This window comes from Thalassophryne amazonica, chromosome 20 (genome assembly GCF_902500255.1).
Source record: "Thalassophryne amazonica chromosome 20, fThaAma1.1, whole genome shotgun sequence".
Lineage (NCBI taxonomy): Eukaryota > Metazoa > Chordata > Actinopteri > Batrachoidiformes > Batrachoididae > Thalassophryne > Thalassophryne amazonica.
This window is the reverse complement of record NC_047122.1, coordinates 16,498,439-16,521,810: the sequence shown is the minus strand read 5'-3', so window position 1 is coordinate 16,521,810 and position 23,372 is coordinate 16,498,439. Positions and strand designations below refer to the sequence as shown.

Sequence of the window (23,372 nt, the reverse complement as noted above, 5' to 3'; positions counted from 1 at the left end):
TGCTATTATTATTATCAGTATTATTGTATTATTTTATTATTACTTGTATTTTGTTATTTGATTTTTAAATGGACCATAATGGAAATAAGTGTTTCAACTTTCTTGTGTCATCCATGTATTTTTACACACACACACACACACACACACACACACACACACACACACACACACACACACACACACACACACACACACACACACACACACACACAGAGAGAGAGAGTCGACACGATGATCTGTACATCGAGTTCAAGGAGAAAAATCTTTTCAATTTCTTTCAGAGGTCAAAGATCATAGAGCAGATGGTTCTGGGACTCACCTGGCAGAGGCCTTGCCCAGCAGGTTAGTCCACCTCTCTGCAAGACTCTGCAGCTGGGTCTGGATCTTCTCTTGGTCCTGAACATCTGCTGTGGCTGCGATCCTCTCACCTTCAGCTTTGATCATTTCCACAGTCGGCCTGCGGTCGTCCAACAACCTCTGGAGCAGCTGGAGGAGAGGAAAAAACAAAAAATAAAAACCAGTATGACATTCTATTGCTCAATTAAATTTATGCCATAAATGTGTTTCCTGTTAATATGAGGGCAAAAAAAAAAAAAAAAAAAAAATCAAACAGTTTAACAAACAGTAACAAATAAAATATTGGCTGCCGTTACTTGTCCAAAAATCTTTTCGGCTATGTGGCCTCCAGCTTGTAATGTCAGTGTGCTATACATTATTTGACCAGTAGATGTCAGCAGTTTCCAAAGAGCTGTTAAATAAGGCTTGAAGTAATGAAGCGATTGAGTGGGCAGTTCAAAGTGTCACCCTCAACACTAAACAGATGCTTCATCTTGCAGTCAGCACTTTGTGTTCTTCATTGTGTTACTGTTCCTTAATAAGAAACTTCTGCAGCAAATTCCATCTTCTGAGAGATGTTATGAGCGCACACCCTCAGCGGCATCGTAAGTATGCCATGGTATACTTTTGTCTTTGAAGTTCTACACAGTTGCATCATTACGAGTCGAGAATCATGTCTGTCAAGAAATTGCGTATTTATGGCTTTGGACTTCTCCCATTTTTACTCAGGACCTCTGTAGTGGGTCTGTCATGGATCGACATGCTGATGTGGCACAAGTTTTACAGATGATGTCCCTCGTGACGCAGATGGGCCATGAGGATGGGTGCAGGTGCCTTGAACTGCAGACCTTCTCATTTGGATGCAAGTGTACTACCCAACAAATTCAGTGATGATACAGAGAAAACACAAAATTTGACCACATTAAATTGCAAATTAGTTGGTCTCAGATGATATAACAGAGTCACCTTATTATACCTATAACCACCCTGTGAAGATCTGGTGGAAGATCTGAGCCGTTTCCTGACATTGTACAGAATAACCAATTAATTTATTACATGTACACGATAAACTTCCATGAATGTGACTTTCTTCATGTGAGAAGGCGGAGCCTAAATCATGCACAAACACAGGACGTCTGCTGGATAAACAGGAAAAAAAATGTGTTTCTGCAAACAATGCAACTGGCAGACTCAACTGACTGATCAGTGTGAGAGAGATCAAATGTTTTCTGTGTGTAGCTGCAGGAAATAAAACCTAAATATTAGCAATTAATTAATGAAGTGGATTTAATATATAAAATATTTTATTTAAAAATGCTATTAAAAGAAGAACTATGCAACATTTTTCCTTTTGAGTTTGGGAGAAATTGAAATCACTGAATGACTTGTTTTGTGGAGAATGGGGCCTCCGCTCCTGCACCAGGTCTTTCATAGCAGAAAACCAGCCTTCCAATTTTAGGGTTGCCGATCCCATGTCCTTTGGACAAGTCTCAGGTCTCATGATAAACAAACTGCTTTATGGCACTGCAGCACATACACAGCACCCTATGGACACACTGGTGAGCTACCAGCTACAAGAACAAGCCAACGGAGGCTTTATTTTTTACATGTTCATAGTCATGGCAGAACTAACAAACAAACAAACAAAAAAGTAAAAAAAAAAGAAAAAAACTGCTGCTGGAGGAAGCAAGGAAAAATATGTGACCGAGCGAGGGGGCACACACGCGTCAGCCTCGGTCAGGCTTACTGAGATAAACTCTGTTCTCTATGTATCTCTGTATATTCTTGCTTTTTTGACACGGGTCCATGGATTGTGTTTGCTGGCTTCTTGCACATGGAGAGTGGGCTGAGGACTGACACAGAGTTTTTAATAGAACACAAAGGAATAGAATAGAATAAATCTTTAATGTTCATGGTGGAAATTTGTTGACAGTTTTGTGACATATGTACTCATAAGCTGTAGGGGGAGCTCTGTAGAGAAAAATGTGACCAAAAAACAAAAAAACAAAAACAAACAAACAAAAAAACAAGAAGAATGTGGTAAAAGATTCAAATGGATGACTATGCTTGATATTCACACAAAGGGAAATGTGGTTGCTCTTCATCATCATCATCATCTGCCACTGGTGCACTTCAGTAAGGCACATTCACCTTAGATCTGTGCCCCCTCACTAACGTAGTTTTCCTGAGATCCTGTTTCTTAGAACTGATAGTTGCACATGCCAGTTTGATATTTTTCTTCCATCTTTTCTCAATATACCTTTTGTTCCTGGATTTGAGCCTTAACCACACGGTACTCGGCAGACGGAGGCCTCTGATTGGCCACCAACTCTTCAGTGTCGCTAAGCCAGCTCAGCAAAGGCTCCAATGCATCCTGGAATTTCCCACAATGCAACAGGGCCTCCTGCAGCTGGGCAATGCGCTCTGCCACCTGAGGACAAGAGATTGTTGCATCCTGAAATGTGTCCGATGGTGCATGGTGGAACCAGAAAAGAAATGTGTGGTGTCCCGTCAGAGGCTCATATGCGAACAAAGAGCTGTACCCGCTTGTTGAATGAGTTCCACTGCAGGTTGGTGAACTCGAGGTCATGTTCCAGGGCCTGTGTGTCGGTGTGTTTGGCGGCACTTTGGATCAGTCCCTGACCGACGGCGTTGATGTGTTGCAGCTGGGGCTGAATACCATCCACTTGCTCCCGCTCCACAGCCTGAGGAGGGAAATGCAAACAAAAGTGCACCTTTACATTAATGCTGTCATGCAGTCAAGACATCATCCCTGAGATAACATCCCATTAGAAAACACTGAGAAAAGTTTGCGCAGGATCACGACCAGAGAAACGCATCATATATACACACAAAGTCACAGCTGACATTCCCTCACAATGAGAGCGATACTCGTTATCAAAGGTATTCCAGCAAGACCCAAAGAACCTCTTGGGAGGCTCAATATAGCACGTTGGACTTTATAGACCAAGCAACTGAGTGTGACACGACATTAAAATTTTTCTGAAGAAAAAAAAATCTGTTATTGTACAGTGTGTGTGTATATAAACACTAAGTGCAAGTCTTCTTAATACATAGTTTCACCTACAAAAAACATGAGTCAATATTGCAGTAATTTCCGTACTACAAGTCGCACCGGCATACAAGTTGCATTGGTCCAAAAATGACTATGAAAAAAGTATACAAGTCCCACTGGAGTATAAGTCACATTTATCACTTCATGCAAGAAGAAACAAAATGGATTAAATAGTTGGATAATTAATTTAGTAGGTGCACACAGCGTACGCATCACTGGTAAAGCTCAATTTGCAACCATATAACCAGTATGAGCGTCCACAAATCAGACACAACAGGGTTATTCCTTAACTGAAATTTTTGAAAACCTGGTGTATCATTTATATATTAACAAACACTGCTTTTGCCATCAGAAGCTAAGAGCTAATTAATGTTTTTGTTACAAGTGCAAACTGCTTCTTTAAGCCACTGAACAATCATATGTGAGGTGAAAGTACAATGTAATTTAAATATAACATCAATTCCTTTTTAGTATATTTATGAAATAAACTAATGATTAATTTTCTTCTTGTTGTTTAAAGAATGTCCTTGTACTTTCAAATAAGTCAAAATAAGGTTTCTTCTAAATGAAGAGAAAAAAAAAGGCCATCTTCATTCAAAAGTGTAATCTTCCATTACAAAACACATTACGGCATTTCTTCAGAACCAAGAACGTTTTCTTTCTTTCTTTCTTGATCTTATTCTGGTGGTTCCTCTTATTTGATGTGCCCTTCCTGAAGTAAGGCACCTTGGGGCAGATTTAGCCCCACACCATAACTGAGTGAGAAGCGGGGCTCAGCTCACGACATGGCTTAGGGGGGGCTGCCTCTCTCCTGCCGGCTGAAAGCATAGACTGCTGGGCCGCTTTGCAGGTGGTTCACCCTCTGATCACAAAACAGGATCCCATAGCTGAGAAGATCCATGACAAGAGCCCCATGTCAATCCAGAGGACAGACTGTTTTATTTGAGTCTCTTCCCAGAGCACATTCAGCTGTTTGGGACTTTTACTCTTCCTCATCTATAGTATAATAGTCAAGTGGCCTGTGTGTGTGTGTGTGTGTACCTTTGATCGTGGAGAAACAAAAACACAGTTTAATGGTGTGTTTCTCATTTTAAGTGTAAAGAGATTAGATTTATTGTCATTGTCATTACACGAGTGCAACAACGAAATTACGTTTACACTCCAATTACCTCAGACAAAATACAGCAATTAATCCACAATTACTACTAGTTTACCGTAATAATGGCACACATCAGAATTAAAGACAACACATATACATTTGACATTGTTTATGTGAACTAAACTTGAAGCAGTCCATCATCCGAATTGAGGGAAAGTGGAAGAAGGCCGCAGCAGGAGGGGCCCGCACCGCCCAGCCAAAAAAAACAAAAACAAAAAAAACAACAAAAACAAACTGCGACTTATATGTCAGGAAATATGGTGAGTGACAGGTTTCTTCCAACATGAGGTGAAAAACAAAAACCCAGTACTCTGGTTTTTAATGCAGAAAGAGAGATGAAAACTACAAACTGAGGAGAAAATCATTTTTAAATAGGCACTTTTAAGAGTCGCAGTGAAGAAAAATGAGCTATTACGCTCCTGTATGATCACCAGAAATGATTGTGATTTCCCACGTTAACAGAACCAGTGTGTATATTCACACCTGACCACCCACCAAAAAAAAAAAAACAATGCATGCAGCAGTATTGCGCAGCATGGATCCCACAAATGATTGACCTCTGGAGTTTTGAAAAGCCTTCAGGTGAAATCTGTGCCGGTAGCAGAGCAGGTAACACAGCGGCTAAAAACAATACAATCTGTAGCAAGAAAAAAAACAAAACAAAAACCTGACTATCCCACACAGTACCTGCATATGGAGGGATATTTGGAGAAGAAAGTGGGGGGAGACAAGTGGGAGACATGAAGAGGAGAAACCAAGGTGGAGGAAAATGTGGAGGGGGAGGGACTGGAAAAGGCTCAGTCGACAGCCGGCGGTGGACGCCACCACATTTAAACGGGTCAACAACAGTCACTTAATCACACGGGCACACACACTTCCACAATAACACATACGCTGTACATACACTGCATATACACACAGTGGTTCTCAAACTGGGGATGAAGGACCCCATCTGGGTCACGGTGGGAAGTAGACTTTAAATTTTATTCAGGAGATATTTTCAAATGTAAATTTTTGTTGGTTTATTTTTTAAATTACAATTTCAAACACAAATCGTCTCAATGTGAAGACTGTGTGATTCTTGATCCAGTGTTGTCTTCTGACCTGGACATTAGAGGGGTGATGCTTTTGTGTCCTCTAGAACCAACTACAGAAACATTTTAGTTTCAGATTCACCACATAAGCATACGCAACAACTTCAGATCACTTACGATAAGGCTGCTAAAATTGAATTAGAACTAGAAGATGCGATCCATTGTGTCCTAGTTGGTGTCCCTTCTCTGGCTTCCTGTGAGTGAAAAGCAGATTTTTAAAGTTGTAAGTGGCCGTGGAACCGGTTACGGAGCTTAGAGCCTCATGGACCAGATTGTGTGGTTTCAGGATGCAGGTTTACATTGTGTTAGGGTTATCCTGATCACGTTTAGCAGATGCAGCGTACATAAAAATAGACTGTGTGAAGAAAAGCTGAACGCAGATATGCTTTTAAAACGGATGTTGTGATGATGCTAGTCAGCTAGCATTAACTACAGCGGCGGGTAAAGTTCCATCAGCGCAACACTTATGAAATGGACAGATGAATGGATGAGTTATGTTCAGCAAACCTGATATGATGAATCAAAAAAGAATTTAAATGATGTTAATTAATAAAACAGGTCTGGAAGAGATGACGTGGCGTCTGCACAACCGGATCAATCCACAAAAACCCGAACAGTGTCAGTCAAAGTTGCATGCGTTTTGCTTGTAACTTTGTCAACACTACACAAACATGAGTCTTTCCTCTGTTGGACAGATAAAGTTTGCAGTCAGCTTGATTGTAGACAATAAAATAATCTTCTGCAGTGGAAGTGAAACAAGTAAAATCTGCGTATCAACTTTTCCAACAATTTACAATGTCACGTCATCACTTTTTTTTTTTTTTTTTTTAGCATTTCTGTCCACTCTGGGATAAAAGTCTTTACATAGGGTCTGTTACATGAAACATGAAAACCAGTCCTGACATTCAGAATTAGTGATGGTGGTTTTTAAAATGCAGCAGCCAAACCCCAGCGGCGGCACAGACACACACCAGAACTGGTTCCATCCATGGCCTGGGAGAACACAGCTGCTTCAACAACACGACAGTGACAGTTACAGCACGGAGGAGGAAAAATGAACGAGAACACAGTTAAATTTATGTGCAGAAGAAAACAAAGCCTCAAAGCGCTTTGAAAAGAAACAAATTAAACCATAAACTCACTAATTATGAAATCGACTGAGAAAAAACAAAACTAATCCGTCACTTTGATGATACATTAATTGTTCTTATAATTTATCAAGAAAGAAAAAAGCCAAACTGATGTGTTTGAGCTTCTTGTTTTACTCTTTTATAAATGGGCGTCGAACCATTTTATATCATGTTTTTATTATCTTGAACAGAATGTAAATGACGACACGATAAGGGCCTTTAACTGTGAAATAATTTTAACATAATTTGATTTAAATATTTCTACAGAGAGGATATTAGATTGTTTTAAAGTATTTTACTTACCATTAAACAAGCTTTAGTTTACTTCTGCATACAGGAACCACTCACTTTGAAACAACAATTAACCAACTAGAATTATTATAAACTGCATTTAAAGATGTTAATTTTTGATTTAAAAATTTTTTTGAGCCACTTAGAGCAATCGACAATGAAAACAGTCATTGCTGGAGCCTCATTGTTCTGCACATAAAATCATTACTGCTGCTTCAAAATACAATAAAAATACAGCAAACTAACCAGTTATGAGCAAAACAGGAAGGAGATTTAGAGTTAGACAATCTTTCAGAATTGTCACTCAGAATAAACTAGTTTTAGTGTTGCTTCAATAAACTGGAGCAACTCGATAAATATAGCAAACAATCAGTAATTCCTTTTACATTACCAGAGCTCAACTTTGGAAAACAAATAAACTGACAAAATAAATAAATAAAAAGCTGCTCATTTCATGCTGCATGTAACTTCAAACACATGCTCCTAATTTCTATTATGCATGTGATAACATTTTCCCTGTAACAAGCCCAGACATACCCAGCAGGTGGCAGATTGCTATATGTGATATGACAGAAGCAGCAGCAAAGTACAAATTTGAATGAGTTCATCTTCATCATGTGTTCTTTAGATTTAAAGATGAAAAATTTACCATTTTAGAGTTATTACATTAAACTACAGTGGAACAAACGACTCTGTCCACACATCTACCCAGTAGTGAGCACAGTTCCACTAATCCACTAACCGCTAATTATCGAAGCTAACGTTTTCATTAGCAGATTAGCTTTTCAGATAACCATTAGCGGTCCAATTAGCTTCCGATAAATTTAGTTCCGATAACATTTAGACTGCTAACATATTTTTGCGGGCATAGTGAATAAAGCTTAAAACTTAAAAAACATTTGTAAAATATGAAGTCAAAGATTTTAGTGCCTACCTGTTACATGTTTTGTAGTAGACAGACAGCCATGAATGGTAGCGCTCTATCCTCTGCAGACAAAGGAGAGCTGACTACCAGAGAGAAAGGAAGAGAGAAAAAAAGATTATTTTCCACAACATACAGACCTGCTGGCGTATTACTGGGGTCATGCACAGGCAGACAGTTTTGACTTATGTTTAAAATTTTAAACAAGCTAATTCCGTACAAGTTATGGGAATTAACGTCACGTCTGTCATTTTACAAAGTGAAAATATCGGATACATGTTTTACTTTTAAAGTAATGCACTAATTTTGAAGGTTTTAGCGTTTAGACACACATGCCACAATGCATTATGGGTACATTAGTTTCCTGTCTTTTTTTCATTTGTTAAAAAAGGCCAATTTGAAAACTGAAAATTCTGTTTAAGGGATTCCTCATCACTTTTAGCAAATGTGTGGCAAATGGTATTCACACAGTGTTCATGGCAGTGTGAATACCATTTGTCACACATTCGCTAAAAGTGATGATGAATCACAAACAGAATTTTCAGTTTTCAAATTGCCCTTTTAACAAATGAAAAAAATTAACATTTACAAATAGAGATTTATTTGTAAAACCCACCACACATTTCAGTAACGTGTTATACCGACCAAACAGCTACTGATGTCAGGAAACTAATGATCCCATAATGCATTGCAGCATGTGTGTCTAAACGCTAAAACCTTCACAATTAGTGCATTACTTTCAAACTAAAACATATAGCTGATATTTTCACTTTGTAAAACGACAGACGTAACACTAATTCCAATAACTTGTCTGGAATTAGTCTGTTTAAAATTTAAACCATAAGTCAAAACTGTCTGCCTGTGCATTACTCCAGTAATATGTTGGCAGGTGTGTATGGTGTGGGAAAAAAAAAAGAATTTTTTTCCTCCCTCTTCCTTTCTCTCTGGTCACCAGGCCTCTTTTGCTGAGAGAAGGCTGATCTGAGACAGAAGCGCTGACTCGTTGTCAGTAGCTGCCAGTGTACTGAAGTAAATACTGAAAGTTATTGGTTTAGCTTTTATCTGTAAGTTCTGCCATTTTTTTTTTAATTTTTTTTATTTTTAGGGGTTTATCGTTTTAGCTTTATAAAAGTTAACTTTTCAGTTAGCGGATTAAATCAATCAATCAATCAACTTTTTTCTTATATAGCGCCAAATCACAACAAACAGTTGCCCCAAGGCGCTCCATATTGTAAGGCAAGGCCATACAATAATTATGAAAAACCCCAACGGTCAAAACGACCCCCTATGAGCAAGCACTTGGCCACAGTGGGAAGGAAAAACTCCCTTTTAACAGGAAGAAACCTCCAGCAGAACCAGGCTCAGGGAGGGGCAGTCTTCTGCTGAGACTGGCTGGGGCTGAGGGAAAGAACCAGGAAAAAGACATGCCGAGAAGGGGGGCAGAGATCGATCACTAATGATTAAATGCAGAGTGATGCATACGGAGCAAAAAGAGAAAGAAACAGTGCATCATGGGAACCCCCCCACAGTCTACGTCTAAAGCAACATAACCAAGGGATGGTCCAGGGTCACCCGATCCAGCCCTAACTATAAGCCTTAGCGAAAAGGAAAGTTTTAAGCCTAATCTTAAAAGTAGAGAGGGTATCTGTCTCCCTGATCTGAATTGGGAGCTGGTTCCACAGGAGAGGAGCCTGAAAGCTGAAGGCTCTGCCTCCCATTCTACTCTTACAAACCCTAGGAACCACAAGTAAGCCCGCAGTCTGAGAGCGAAGCGCTCTAATGGGGTAATATGGTACTACGAGGTCCCTAAGATAAGATGGGACCTGATTATTCAAAACCTTATAAGTAAGAAGAAGAATTTTAAATTCTATTCTAGAATTAACAGGAAGCCAATGAAGAGAGGCCAACACGGGTGAGATATGCTCTCTCCTGCTAGTCCCCGTCAGTACTCTAGCTGCAGCATTCTGAACCAACTGAAGGCTTTTTAGGGAACTTTTAGGACAACCTGATAATAATGAATTACAATAGTCCAGCCTAGAGGAAATAAATGCATGAATTAGTTTTTCAGCATCACTCAGACAAGACCTTTCTGATTTTAGAGATATTGCGTAAATGCAAAAAGGCAGTCCTACATATTTGTTTAATAAGTTGGAGAGGAAATGGCGTCTCACTAATTTAGAAGATCTTCACTTAGCCTGGAAAAAGAGTTTGTTGCTCTATAAGAAAGCCCTTCGTGAAGCTAGGACATCTTTCTACTCATCACTAATTGAAGAAAATAAGAACAACCCCAGGTTTCTTTTCAGCACTGTAGCCAGGCTGACAAAGAGTCAGAGCTCTATTGAGCTGAGTATTCCATTAACTTTAACTAGTAATGACTTCATGACTTTCTTTGCTAACAAAATTTTGACTATTAGAGAAAAAATTACTCATAACCATCCCAAAGATGTATCGTTATCTTTGGCTGCTTTCAGTGATGCCGGTATTTGGTTAGACTCTTTCTCTCCGATTGTTCTGTCTGAGTTATTTTCATTAGTTACTTCATCCAAACCATCAACATGCTTATTAGACCCCATTCCTGCCAGGCTGCTCAAGGAAGTCCTACCATTATTTAATGCTTCAATCTTAAATATGATCAATCTATCTTTGTTAGTTGGTTATGTACCACAGGCCTTTAAGGTGGCAGTAATTAAACCATTACTTAAAAAGCCATCACTTGACCCAGCTATCTTAGCTAATTATAGGCCAATCTCCAACCTTCCTTTTCTCTCAAAGATTCTTGAGAGGGTAGTTGTAAAACAGCTAACTGATCACCTGCAGAGGAATGGTCTATTTGAAGAGTTTCAGTCAGGTTTTAGAATTCATCATAGTACAGAAACAGCATTAGTGAAGGTTACAAATGATCTTCTTATGGCTTCGGACAGTGGACTTATCTCTGTGCTTGTTCTGTTGGACCTCAGTGCTGCTTTTGATACTGTTGACCATAAAATTTTATTACAGAGATTAGAGCATGTCATAGGTATTAAAGGCATTGCGCTGCGGTGGTTTGAATCATATTTGTCTAATAGATTACAGTTTGTTCATGTAAATGGGGAATCTTCTTCACAGACTAAAGTTAATTATGGAGTTCCACAAGGTTCTGTGCTAGGACCAATTTTATTCACTTTATACATGCTTCCCTTGGGCAGTATTATTAGACGGTATTGCTTAAATTTTCATTGTTACGCAGATGATACCCAGCTTTATGTATCCATGAAGCCAGAGGATACGCACCAATTAGCTAAACTGCAGGATTGTCTTACAGATATAAAGACATGAATGACCTCTAATTTCCTGCTTTTAAACTCAGATAAAACTGAAGTTATTGTACTTGGCCCCACAAATCTTAGAAGCATGGTGTCTAACCAGATCGTTACTCTGGATGGCATTTCCCTGATCTCTGGTAATACTGTGAGAAATCTTGGGAGTTATTTTTGATCAGGATATGTCATTCAAAGCGCATATTAAACAAATATGTAGGACTGCCTTTTTGCATTTACGCAATATCTCTAAAATCAGAAAGGTCTTGTCTCAGAGTGATGCTGAAAAACTAATTCATGCATTTATTTCCTCTAGGCTGGACTATTGTAATTCATTATTATCAGGTTGTCCTAAAAGTTCCCTAAAAGCCTTCAGTTGGTTCAGAATGCTGCAGCTAGAGTACTGACGGGGACTAGCAGGAGAGAGCATATCTCACCCGTGTTGGCCTCCCTTCATTGGCTTCCTGTTAATGCTAGAATAGAATTTAAAATTCTTCTTCTTACTTATAAGGTTTTGAATAATCAGGTCCCATCTTATCTTAGGGACCTCGTAGTACCATATTACCCCATTAGAGCGCTTCGCTCTCAGACTGCGGGCTTACTTGTAGTTCCTAGGGTTTGTAAGAGTAGAATGGGAGGCAGAGCCTTCAGCTTTCAGGCTCCTCTCCTGTGGAACCAGCTCCCAATTCAGATCAGGGAGACAGATACCCTCTCTACTTTTAAGATTAGGCTTAAAACTTTCCTTTTCGCTAAGGCTTATAGTTAGGGCTGGATCGGGTGACCCTGGACCATCCCTTGGTTATGTTGCTTTAGACGTAGACTGTGTTTCATAATTATTGTATGGCCTTGCCTTGCAATGTGGAGCGCCTTGGGGCAACTGTTTGTTGTGATTTGGCGCTATACAAGAAAAAAGTTGATTGATTGATTGATATGCGTTTAATATGCGCTAATAGTTATCAAAGCTAACTTTTTGGTTAGCTGTGCCCACCACTGCATCTACCAGGGTTCTAGCTAGCGCAAACTTGCGTTACAGCCCGTTACAATATAATTTTGGACCATTACGCTTATTTAGGACTGTGTAATCAACTGTTTCTGCAGCGCGACTCCAGTTTGAAGCGTGAATGAAGCAATGCTTTGATTCAATGGCTCATGGCTCTGATTCGTTGCTCTTCAGAAGCGGTAAGTCAGCTTCTTAACCTCTCTCAAAACCATTAAAATATCATGTCATTTTTGTGTGTATTAAAGTCGCTAACTGGGACTCATGTCTTGTTGCAGTCAACAAACGAGAATCGTCCTCTGTTCCTTTGGCACAGCTTCAAATGCTGCACAGCTCTCTGCTGAGACAGAGTCCGCTCGGAATTAATAACTTCAAAATGAATTGCCGCTTTAAATAAAATGACACCTCTACACATGCTGCATACAGGACAATAAACTACAATAGACTAAACGTTTTTTTCCTCCCAAAATGAGACGTCCTGCATACTTTATGAACCTGATGTGGAGCGCAGCAAGCTGTAGAGCTCAGCTCAGATATGGAAAGACATTCATAGCCAATAATGTCTGAAAGGAAATGCTTTTGAACAAAAACTAACATTTTATTTCTGTTTATGTCCAGAGATCAAGGATCCACCATGTAGAGTTTATTATGTCCAGAGTTTAAGGATCCAGTAACCAATTTCATATTTATTTACTTTAAGACTCAATAAAATGTTGTTCAATTTCAATTTAATCAGCTTGTAAAGCGGCAAATTACAACAAAAGCCGTCTCAAGGTGCCTCACACAGAACAGTTCAACATAAAAAAAAATTTAAATAAATAATAAAAAATTCAAATACCTAATTAAAAACAGAAGTAAAAGAATAAAACATAAAACTACTCATAAGAAAGAGAATAAAACAGGTTTTAAGTTGTGACTTAAAAATGTCCACGGACTCCGACTGCCCTCACTGAGGGCCATGTACTGGCAAACCCAGAATGAGATTGCCCACTCAACAAACTTCCCCAGCCTTCTGGGACATGATGAAGGGACTTTGGCTGTTGTACCTGGCTTTTCCCCTTTGGGTACCTCTAGAATGGCCAATTTTTAGCTTAAATTTTCAAAGGCTGCCCCCCCTTCCGCACCATCCCCCCTCCTCGGTTCGCTTCGCTTCCCTCAACATTACCACTACGCTAAAATTTTATCCTAGCTAGAACCCTGTCTACCATCTACTGCGTTCACACCTAGAAAACACAATATGTATTATAACCTTGTTAGTCATATCAATACCAAGAAAATGCAAAAAATCACTTCAACAAAAAAGCTTCAATAGGTATATGCATCTCCCCCCAACAAATATTCAGAACATATTCATCTTTAAAAGCTACCAGAGCTTTGGATTTATGACGTGGTGGACTTGCAGACGCAGTACTTGAGCTGGAATGTGTTTGAGTTTTGGCAGCAGGTCACAGTCAGAAACGGTTTATGTGCTAGTGCTCATCTGCTTTAAACGTGGGCCCCAAAATGCAGGTAGTTTCAAAATCTCTGCACGCCTCAGTATGAGCACACATTACTGCACCAGGACGACCTACTGCGCTAATATGATTAAATAGGTGATTTATTTGTGCTATCAAAACTGAACAGAGTGTGTGCGTGCATGTGTGCGTTTCTGCCCCGATTGCACACAGCTGTGGTTGTGATGGGCGTTCATTCCTGCTTGAAGCGGAAGTCTGTCGGCCAGAACAACAATGACCCGCTCCCTCCGCCCTCCGCCTTATCCTGGCGAAGTGCAACAGAGGGGGAAAAGAGAGGAAAAAAACAGGAAAGTTCTTCCATTAAACATACACTCTGCATTGAGAGTGAAGGTGACTGATTTTGCATTTCTTATGTTATTCTGATGTCTGTTCACTCTGTTTTTATTTTTCTCTTCAGACGCCTCCAGTGTTCTCCTCTTTCTCTCATTCACCACTGCAGAGTGGTTCAGTCCACTAAACCAGACAACATCCCAAATACTTGTCATTCTTCCCAACCTCAGGGGACACACACACACACCACACACACACCACACACACACACACACACACACCACACACACAACACACACACCACACACACAACTGAGCTAACTACCACTAAACTCTTCAACTTTCATACTTCTCCTCCTCTCCTCCCTCAATCATCCATCTCTCCCTCACACCTCTTCTCTGCATCTCGCTCTCTGCCACAACTCCCACAATCCTTCACATCACCATCTGTACCGCAAACCCACACCAGTTTTCTCACGTCAGACATACTTCAGCGTGGACAGACGATGGCTGAGTGGACGACGGGTGGACTGAGATACAGAACGACATCATTAGATAAATAAATAACACGCAAGTATTTTATAATCCATCTTCCTTATGAGTACTTGGCAAAAAATTACTTTTAAATGTTTTAAACTGATTTTGAGTCAGGAATTTTCATTCCCTCAATGACAGTAAACTGTGTTTATCCGTCTAATCTAGTAAAATTAGAGAATGTAGGTCTAAACTTATCTACACCTGTTAAGATACTATGGACAGGTTTTTAAGCCCACTACGAGCAGATTGTGAATTCACATTTACCAACTTTAAACCAATAACCTACTGGTTTTACATGTCTTTCATGTGGACACAACAGAACAGTTGTCAGGTGAGGTCCGACTGAAAACACAAACACCACAAACCTCCACACCCACCAAAACACAGACCCTACTCTGGAACCTGAACCCAAGTAGACAGGGCCTAACTCAACTTCTCTAAATAGCGTCCATCCACTGCACCCAAGTGAAACATGGGCATCCGCTTAGCCTTTCAGAAACCTGCATGCCGGATGATGACCAGAGATGAGTGCCACATCCAAAATGTCTTAGCCATGGTTAGAAAGTTCCCTCACTATGCAAATGATACTCAATGAAATTTCAAAGTAACAGTCTGACCCACAGTATTCCAGCAGTACCCAAGGATCCTCTGAAGAGACAGAGTACCAAAGACATCAACTGTCACCAAGTGTCACAACCATACAGAGGTGACCCTTAAGAATTGGAGCCTTGTTCTCCTTCAAATATACCAGCACAGCCAAACACGTCTCTAGACAGAACCTCATGACAACATGAGATCTTGCCAGATGTCTCTTTATTTTAAAGGCAGAGGCCCCAGAGATATAAACGGCACTGTCGAGGTCAGCGAATGTCTCTACAAGTTCAACACTATCACAAGATACAGATACATTTCTGATGGCCGAGTCCAGGAAGTCATTGAAAGCCTGGACCTTAGTCTCGAAGCAAAACAACAGCAAGCCCTGACACTCCGATTCCTCACTCTGCTTCTCAATCAAAGTATCCACGGACTCAACCAAGACCACACTGTCTGCAAAGTCTAGGTCAGTAAGCCTTTCCCTGCTGACAAAGGCACCTGAGCTGCTGTTCTTCTCAACCGGACCCAAAACCCAGTTCAAGCAAGAATCTAAGAGAAAAAGTCAGAACTCATTCTTGAAAAACCCCAAAATTACCTGGGAAGAAGCCAGAGATTCTGCAGAACCTCAGCGTTCAGTATCTGTGCTCGAGTTCCAACAAGTTGTTGGTGATCAGGATGTCCCAGAGAACAGAGCAGTGGGACAAAATTCATTTTTAGGCTTTAAACAGGAACAAACTTGTTTTTAAAAAAAGTTTCATCTTTGGGACTAGTTCAAAAATAATGAAGCCTAACTGCTGATTTGCAATGCATTTGTCATGAACAAGCCAATATTTTATTTAGCACCATCCAGATTTATCTGAGTTGCCTATAGTCTCTTTGACAGGTACTGAAAATTTAATGGAAAAATTCTGCACGGTTCCAGAGATATGCACGAAATTTACCCCAAAAACAGCACTTTTTCCCCATCAATTTTGTGTGACATTGATATTTAGCATTATCATTTAAAGTTGAATGTTAAAGAAATAATCTTGTATTTTGTCAGTTTGTTTGTGCTTCATACTAACACACAGTAATACATTTTTGTAAAGGCAGAAATGTCATTTCCTAGAAAAAACATGTTTCTAAAGCAAGGTAAAACTGTCGCAAGCATAATGCTCAGAATAAGTCTGATTTATTTGTGTCAAAATCTTAGCTACACAGTAGTGTTCAGAATAATAGTGCTATGTGACTAAAAAGATTAATCCAGGTTTTGAGTATATTTCTTATTGTTACACGGGAAACAAGGTACCAGTAGATTCAGTAGATTCTCACAAATCCAACAAGACCAAGGATTCATGATATGCACACTCCTAAGGCTATGAAATTGGGCTATTAGTAAAAAAAAAAAAAAGTAGAAAAGGGGGTGTTCACAATAATAGTAGCATCTGCTGTTGACGCTACAAACTCAAAACTATTATGTTCAAATTGCTTTTCAGCAATCCTGTGAATCACTAAACTAGTATTTAGTTGTATAACCACAGTTTTTCATGATTTCTTCACATCTGCGAGGCATGGAGTCAACCAACTTGTGGCACCTTTCAGCTGTTATTCCACTCCAAGATTCTTTAACAACATTCCACAATTCATTCACATTTCTTGGTTTTGCTTCAGAAACAGCTTTTTGATGTCACCCCACAAGTTCTTGATTGGATTTAGGTCCGGGGATTGGGCAGGCCACTCCAAAACATTAATTTTGCTGGTTTGGAACCAAGATTTTGCTCATTTACTAGTGTGCTCGGGGTCACTGTCTTGTTGAAACACCCATTTCAAGGGCATGTCCTCTTCAGCATAAGGCAACATGACCTCTTCAAGTATTTTGACATATCCAAACTGATCCATGATACCTAGTATGTGATATATAGGCCCAACACCATAGTAGGAGAAACATGCCCATATCATGATGCACCCATTTCAAGGGCATGTCCTCTTCAGCATACTCTTCAAGTATTTTGACATATCCAAACTGATCCATGATACCTAGTATGTGATATATAGGCCCAACACCATAGGAGGAGAAACATGACCATATCATGATGCTTGCACCACCATGCTTCACTGTCTTCACTGTGAACTGTGGCTTGAATTCAGAGTTTGGGGGTCGTCTCACAAACTGTCTGCGGCCCTTGGACCCAAAAAGAACAATTTTACTCTCATCAGTCCACAAAATATTCCTCCATTTCTCTTTAGGCCAGTTGATGTGTTCTTTAGCAAATTGTAACCTCTTCTGCACAGGACTTATTTAACAGAGGGACTTTGCGGGGGATTCTTGCAAATAAATTAGCTTCACACAGGCGTCTTCTAACTGTCACAGCACTTACAGGTAACTCCAGACTGTCTTTGATCATCCTGGAGCTGATCAATGGGTGAGCCTTTGCCATTCTCGTCTCTGGTTTTTTGTCCATTTTAAAGCATTGGAGATCATTGTAGATGAACAGCCTATAATTTTGGCAACTGCATATAAGTTTTCCCCTCTCCAATCAACTTTTTAATCAAACTACGCTGTTCTTCTGAACAATGTCTTGAACGTCCCATTTTCCTCAGGCTTTCAAAGAGAAAAGCATGTTCAACTGGTGCTGGCTTCATCCTTAAATAGGGGACACCTGATTCACACCTGTTTGTTCCAGAAAACTGATGAACTCACTGACTGAATGCCACACTACTATTATTGTGAACACCCCCTTCTCTACTTCTTTTTTTACTAATAGACATTTCATAGCCTTAAGAGTGTGCATATCATGAATGTTTGGTCTTGTTGGATTTGTGAGAATCTACTGAATCTACTGGTACCTTGTTTCCCATGTAACAATAAGAAATATACTCAAAACCTGGATTAATCTTTTTAGTCACATAGCACTACTATTATTCTGAACACTACTGTATCTCTTACTCTGCTTCAAAAGAATAATTATATTACTTATTCAATAATACCAAGAACTAATGGACAGAATTTCTTTATTTCAGAAGATACCTCCAACTGTTACGCTCTAGCACATTATAGTATATATGCACTGATAATTTCTAGCAATGACTGAACCGAGACCAATAGAAATACTGAAACTCTGATATATAACCATACCTAAAATAACATTTCACAAAAAAGACCACTTTTAAATTTTGATGGTAATGTCACACTTTGGCTTTATTATTTTTGAACTAGGCCTTTGGTCAGTTTATCTGTTTTTTAAGCCTATAAATTCATTCTTCAGAGTGCTGACAAAGATGAGCACAATGATTATGGTTTCATGTGTCCTCACCTTTTCAGCAATAAGAACTATAACCACATGTTAGAAAGTGTTGGTGATTAATGCCAGCACATAAACAGTGATTAAAGACTTTAATGCTAAAAACAACAAGCTCTTTTATTCCCGCCCAGCCTGAAACAACATGGGTATCAGCCTCAGCATCTCTTTCCTCTGTGTTTCCTTTCCCCCTAAACGTCCTCCACTCTACTTCTCACTCACGTCCTGTCTTTTCAACCCTCCACCTCCCTCATTTCTCTTTTAACAGTAAGAGTGCAAGAAGGAAAAGGAAAAAATATGTTTGCACAGTAAGAGCAAGGAAAGTCTTTTTTTAAGTGCAGATTGATGGTTCATCACAAAGGGATGATTGGGTTAATAGATTAATAGATCCCATGTGGAATTGCAAGTATTTGAACATCAAACACATTCAAATATCATGCAAATGTCAACTGTATTCAAAGCATCTTGGCAGAGAGACCTTTATTTCTCCTCCACTGATACACCTTTGATTTTTTTTTTTTTAAATAAAGCTACAGTATGTAGGATTCAGGGATCTTTATTAGCAGACATGGAACACAGCATTCACAAGCATCTGTTCATTAGTCTGTAATTACCTGCAACAACTAATTGATGTGTTTCTTTAAGCTTACAACCCTTTAGTGCAGCAGATAGGTAAAATGACTGTGCATTTTTTGTGACTAAAGCATGAAATCTGGTACACATTCTAAATTAACTAATGCTTATTTTCAGATGTGGGGGACATCCTGGAACTGACCTCTAATGACCTACAGGGGTCAATGAAGAATTGCAGAGGGGTCAAAATTTAAAAGTGTCCCAATCATAATGAATCATATGTCTGATCCTAATGATTCCAAAAAGGTATAGTTTAGACTCTGATTAAATGCTATGGCGTTACAGGGTAAACACAGCAAAAATGATGACAAAGGTCAATTTCACTTTGTACAGGTGTCAAAAGTTAATGTTCCACCAATTTTGGTAATAAACTGATGCAAATTATTGGCTGAGCTAATTTTTTAATTTTTACCCCTGTGCAATTCTTCACTGACCCCTGTATGTCACTTGAGGTCCACTCCATGACACCTCCACATCTGAAAATGAACATTACTTAATTTAGAATATGTGTGCCAAATTTGGCACTTTAGTCACAAAATTAACAATTGTTGAGTTTTTTTTTTTTGCTAAGCTGCACCACTACTTCATATCTACACAAGAGTGTGCCACTCATGGAGGCCGTCATGATGATACAGTAGCCCAAAAGAGACAAACTTGCACTACTTTTTGCACTGCACCTGGAGAACTGAAGAAAAAAGAAGAATCAGTGGCAGACCTGCGTCCATGTACGTCGTGTACTGGTTATGAATGCTGATTAACAAATATCAGAAATAGAGGCTCAAACATGACACTGACCACAAGAGAAAGGAAAAGAGCACACATCCCCATCCAAAGAAGCAAAAGGGTGATGAAAGAACACAATTATGACCGGCAGCAGCATAGCACAATCTGACCAACCTGACCACTAGATGACAGTAAATAAAGAAACTGTACTCCCCCCCAAAAAACCATATTCATCCCCATGACTTATTCACAAATTTCAAGCTATTCGGCTACTTTGTGCTGCCAACCAGCATTTCCTAAAGCAAAGTAACAGTCTGAATTGTTTTTATTCATATGGTTTTGTGGCATCTTGGAAATATATAAACATGTGATAAACTCTCTGCTAGCTTTTAAGAACTGTCTTGCTGATATTACTGCGAGGAAAGCAGTGATACACCAGCGGGTCCTGAAGCAAACAAAACTAACAAACCCCCCCCTCCAAAATCATTAATAATTACTTCTAATAAAATGCATTCAGTTCCAGTGGGAGATCAGAGTCTTCCTGCTTTTGCTTTCAGGCTTCTGTGTTTCTGAAAACAAGGCTCTTTGTCTGGTGCAGGTTTGATCCCGGAGGCGCTGGTTCAAAACCAGAATTATCACATCAATCAAAACACAAGTGTGTGAACTGAAAACCAAAAGCGACCTGGCTCACCCTCACTGTCTTTCAAAGCTTCAGCCTCTCATGCTCATCTTCATGTGTATGAGAAGCCATTACAAACAAACAGGGTTTAGGTGCATTTTCAGGGTTAAAACGATTTCTCAAGTTACTTTGTGATTCACGCAAAAAACAAAAACAGAACTCTGGTAAAATCTCACACACACACACACACACACACACACACACACACACACACACACACACACACACACACACACACACACACACACACACACACACACACACACACACACACACACACACACACACACACACACACACACACACACACACACCTTATCCAAGATGGGGTCGCGGGACACTGGAACCTATCCCAGCAGTCACAGCACGTGAGGTTGGGTCAAATCAGTCTACATCTAATGTGATGGAGGTTCTACATGTTGAAAATATAAATATAAAGTGACATGAATGTTTTTGTTTATCTTGTTAGCTTGCTAGGTACAGTTGGCTTATTAACGGCTAATTTAGCTCTTCTAACTAGAACTAGCTTATTTTCATTATTTACAATTTTATTTCACATGGTGTAGATTTTTAATGATTCATCAGTTTATGTGTTCTTTTTAAAGATATCAACATATAGTACCTTAGTTCTTCCATTTGATAGCATACAGATTATGCTTTTTATTTTCCTATAGTATGCTAGCAGAGTTACTTTAGATAGATAACAATACACATTACATCATAGCTTCTGTTTCTATAATAAAATACCATGACCAAATCTTCTCCTGTAATAATATTTAGGTTTCAATACCTACTCCTGTATATTATATAGTACCATATTTATTGTATATGTTATTTATTACCCTTAATATTTAAATATAGTTATATATATGATGTCTTATCTTTCTTATGTCTTATTATTTATTATAATTATATATACTTTTTTCTTGAGCCACTTCGGTGGGTAGGAAAAGTTCCCATGGGATAAAAAAAGCTTTTCAACCTACCACCCCTGGTTCTCAAGACCAGGTACCTAAGTGGCTCTCTACTCTTCTGTTTTACTCTTCCTTTTTAGATATTTAGATATACCTTAGTATACTAGCATAGTTCCACCTTAGAATCGGAATATAATATAATAGATATACCTTATTGAATTTTCATGAAATGGAAACAGTAAATTATTAATTGTATGAAGTTTACTTCATTCTGACATTTTAACTTTTTCAACACGTAACATCTTGTGCATATTTTAAAGCCATGAAAGTGTGAATGTGCCAGCACGGGTCAAATTTGTGGGTAAAAAATTTCTAGGTAGATTTGTTTGGTGGTTGGTTAGTTTTTCTCTATTCCACTCTTTTTTAATGACTTTCTGTTGCTTTGCAGTAAGTAAAACTCACTCATCAAATAATAAAACCTGAGATGTAAATAAAATCATCTCTTCACAGGTCTTCCTAAACATTCCACATCTCTCCTTTCTCTGTGACTCTAAAACTGCATCTGGCGCAAATTTTGCACTGTAACTCAAAGTTGCACAATTTCTATGATGAAACAAAACCAGCAGTGAGATCAGTTTATTTGGAAAAGCAACCTAACAGCAAGCAGCAACATCTCACATGGAAAAATAAATCCAACATGGAAGTGTCACAACTTGCAGTTCCTTGAATGGCCACCTGAAGCTAGCTCCAAAGGTGAGCCAATCTCCATAGACACCACATGCTAACATGCCCAGAAAATAACATGATTTCAGCCTGGTACAAAATAACAGTTTTGTCTTGATGGCTCATTTTGTTGTTCATGACAACTGTACGTGGAGTGAATTTTTATAAAACTCAGTTTATTTGGAGCTCTCAGCCCTGCAATGTGTCTTACCAGCTAAACCTGTCAATACAAGGAAAATGTATAATGCTAAACTGATTGGAATACTTCTGTACATAATAGCAAGGAGGACTGTCCCTTCATAAGATTTGTTGTTAAGAGATTTGTCAAAACGTGGCAACTAGTTGTGGAGAAAGTAGACCCAGATGGACTGAACTTTGTTTGTACTTAATTAACAACATAGGAAATACAACATGGGCATCATTATGCCAGCCTGGTGGTGTGTGGATCTTGTCTTGTGTAGGTTATATCAGTTTCTGTCTTTGTTCCTCCTCTTTTTTTTAATCATTTCTGTTTAGTGTGCTCTGCTGCACTTTACTTCTTTGTTTGTTCAAAAAACACAGAGCCCTACAGGTGCCCACAACTACAGAGGGAAGGGCTAAACAACAACAACTTGTCCGGAAAGCCCTCATAATATGTGGTTACCCATGATGGTACCTGGATCAAGTGCAGAAGTCCCAAAGAACAAAGAGACCAGACAGACAAGAGACGGAGACAAGAAGAAGAGGAGTGTCTCTCCCTTATTTAGCAGGAGTAGGGGAAAAACTACAGAGGAATTTTAGACAGCACAAAATCCCAGTTTACTTTAAACCCGTTAACACCTTGAGACAGAAATTAGTTCACCCTAAGGACAGGATCCCTAGTTACAAACAGAGCAACGTAGTGTATTCTATTAGATGTCAGGAAAACTTAACGAACACTACATAGGTGAGACTAAGCAGTCGTTACACAAAAGGCTATACCAGCATCGCAGAGAGGGCGCCGGTGGACCTCAGTCTGCAGTTCATCTTCACCTTAAAGACACTAACCACACATTTGAGGACAAGGAGTTCAAATCTTAGCCATAGAGAAGAAATGGTTTGAGAGAGGAATGAAGGAGGCATTGTATGTGAAACAGTTGAAACCCAGCCTTAACCGGGGAGGGGGTCTGAGACACGCTTTGGCCCCTGTTTACAATGGGGTACTCAGGTCAAAGCAGTTTCAGTCTT

General features: G+C 39.3%; 1 protein-coding gene across 28 annotated transcripts in view; it reads right to left on the bottom strand.

Moving 5' to 3' along the window:
• macf1a (microtubule actin crosslinking factor 1a) overlaps positions 1–23,372 on the bottom strand; it is a 431,888-nt gene that overhangs the window by 57,292 nt on the left and 351,224 nt on the right. For all 28 annotated transcript variants that reach the window (XM_034161160.1, XM_034161171.1, XM_034161172.1 and 25 more), the window contains 3 exons: positions 2,880–3,041; positions 2,597–2,767; positions 320–486 (listed from right to left, as the gene is read on the bottom strand). In XM_034161160.1, the coding sequence (XP_034017051.1) occupies positions 320–486; positions 2,597–2,767; positions 2,880–3,041 (500 nt within the window). The remainder of the gene's footprint in view (positions 1–319; positions 487–2,596; positions 2,768–2,879; positions 3,042–23,372) is intronic.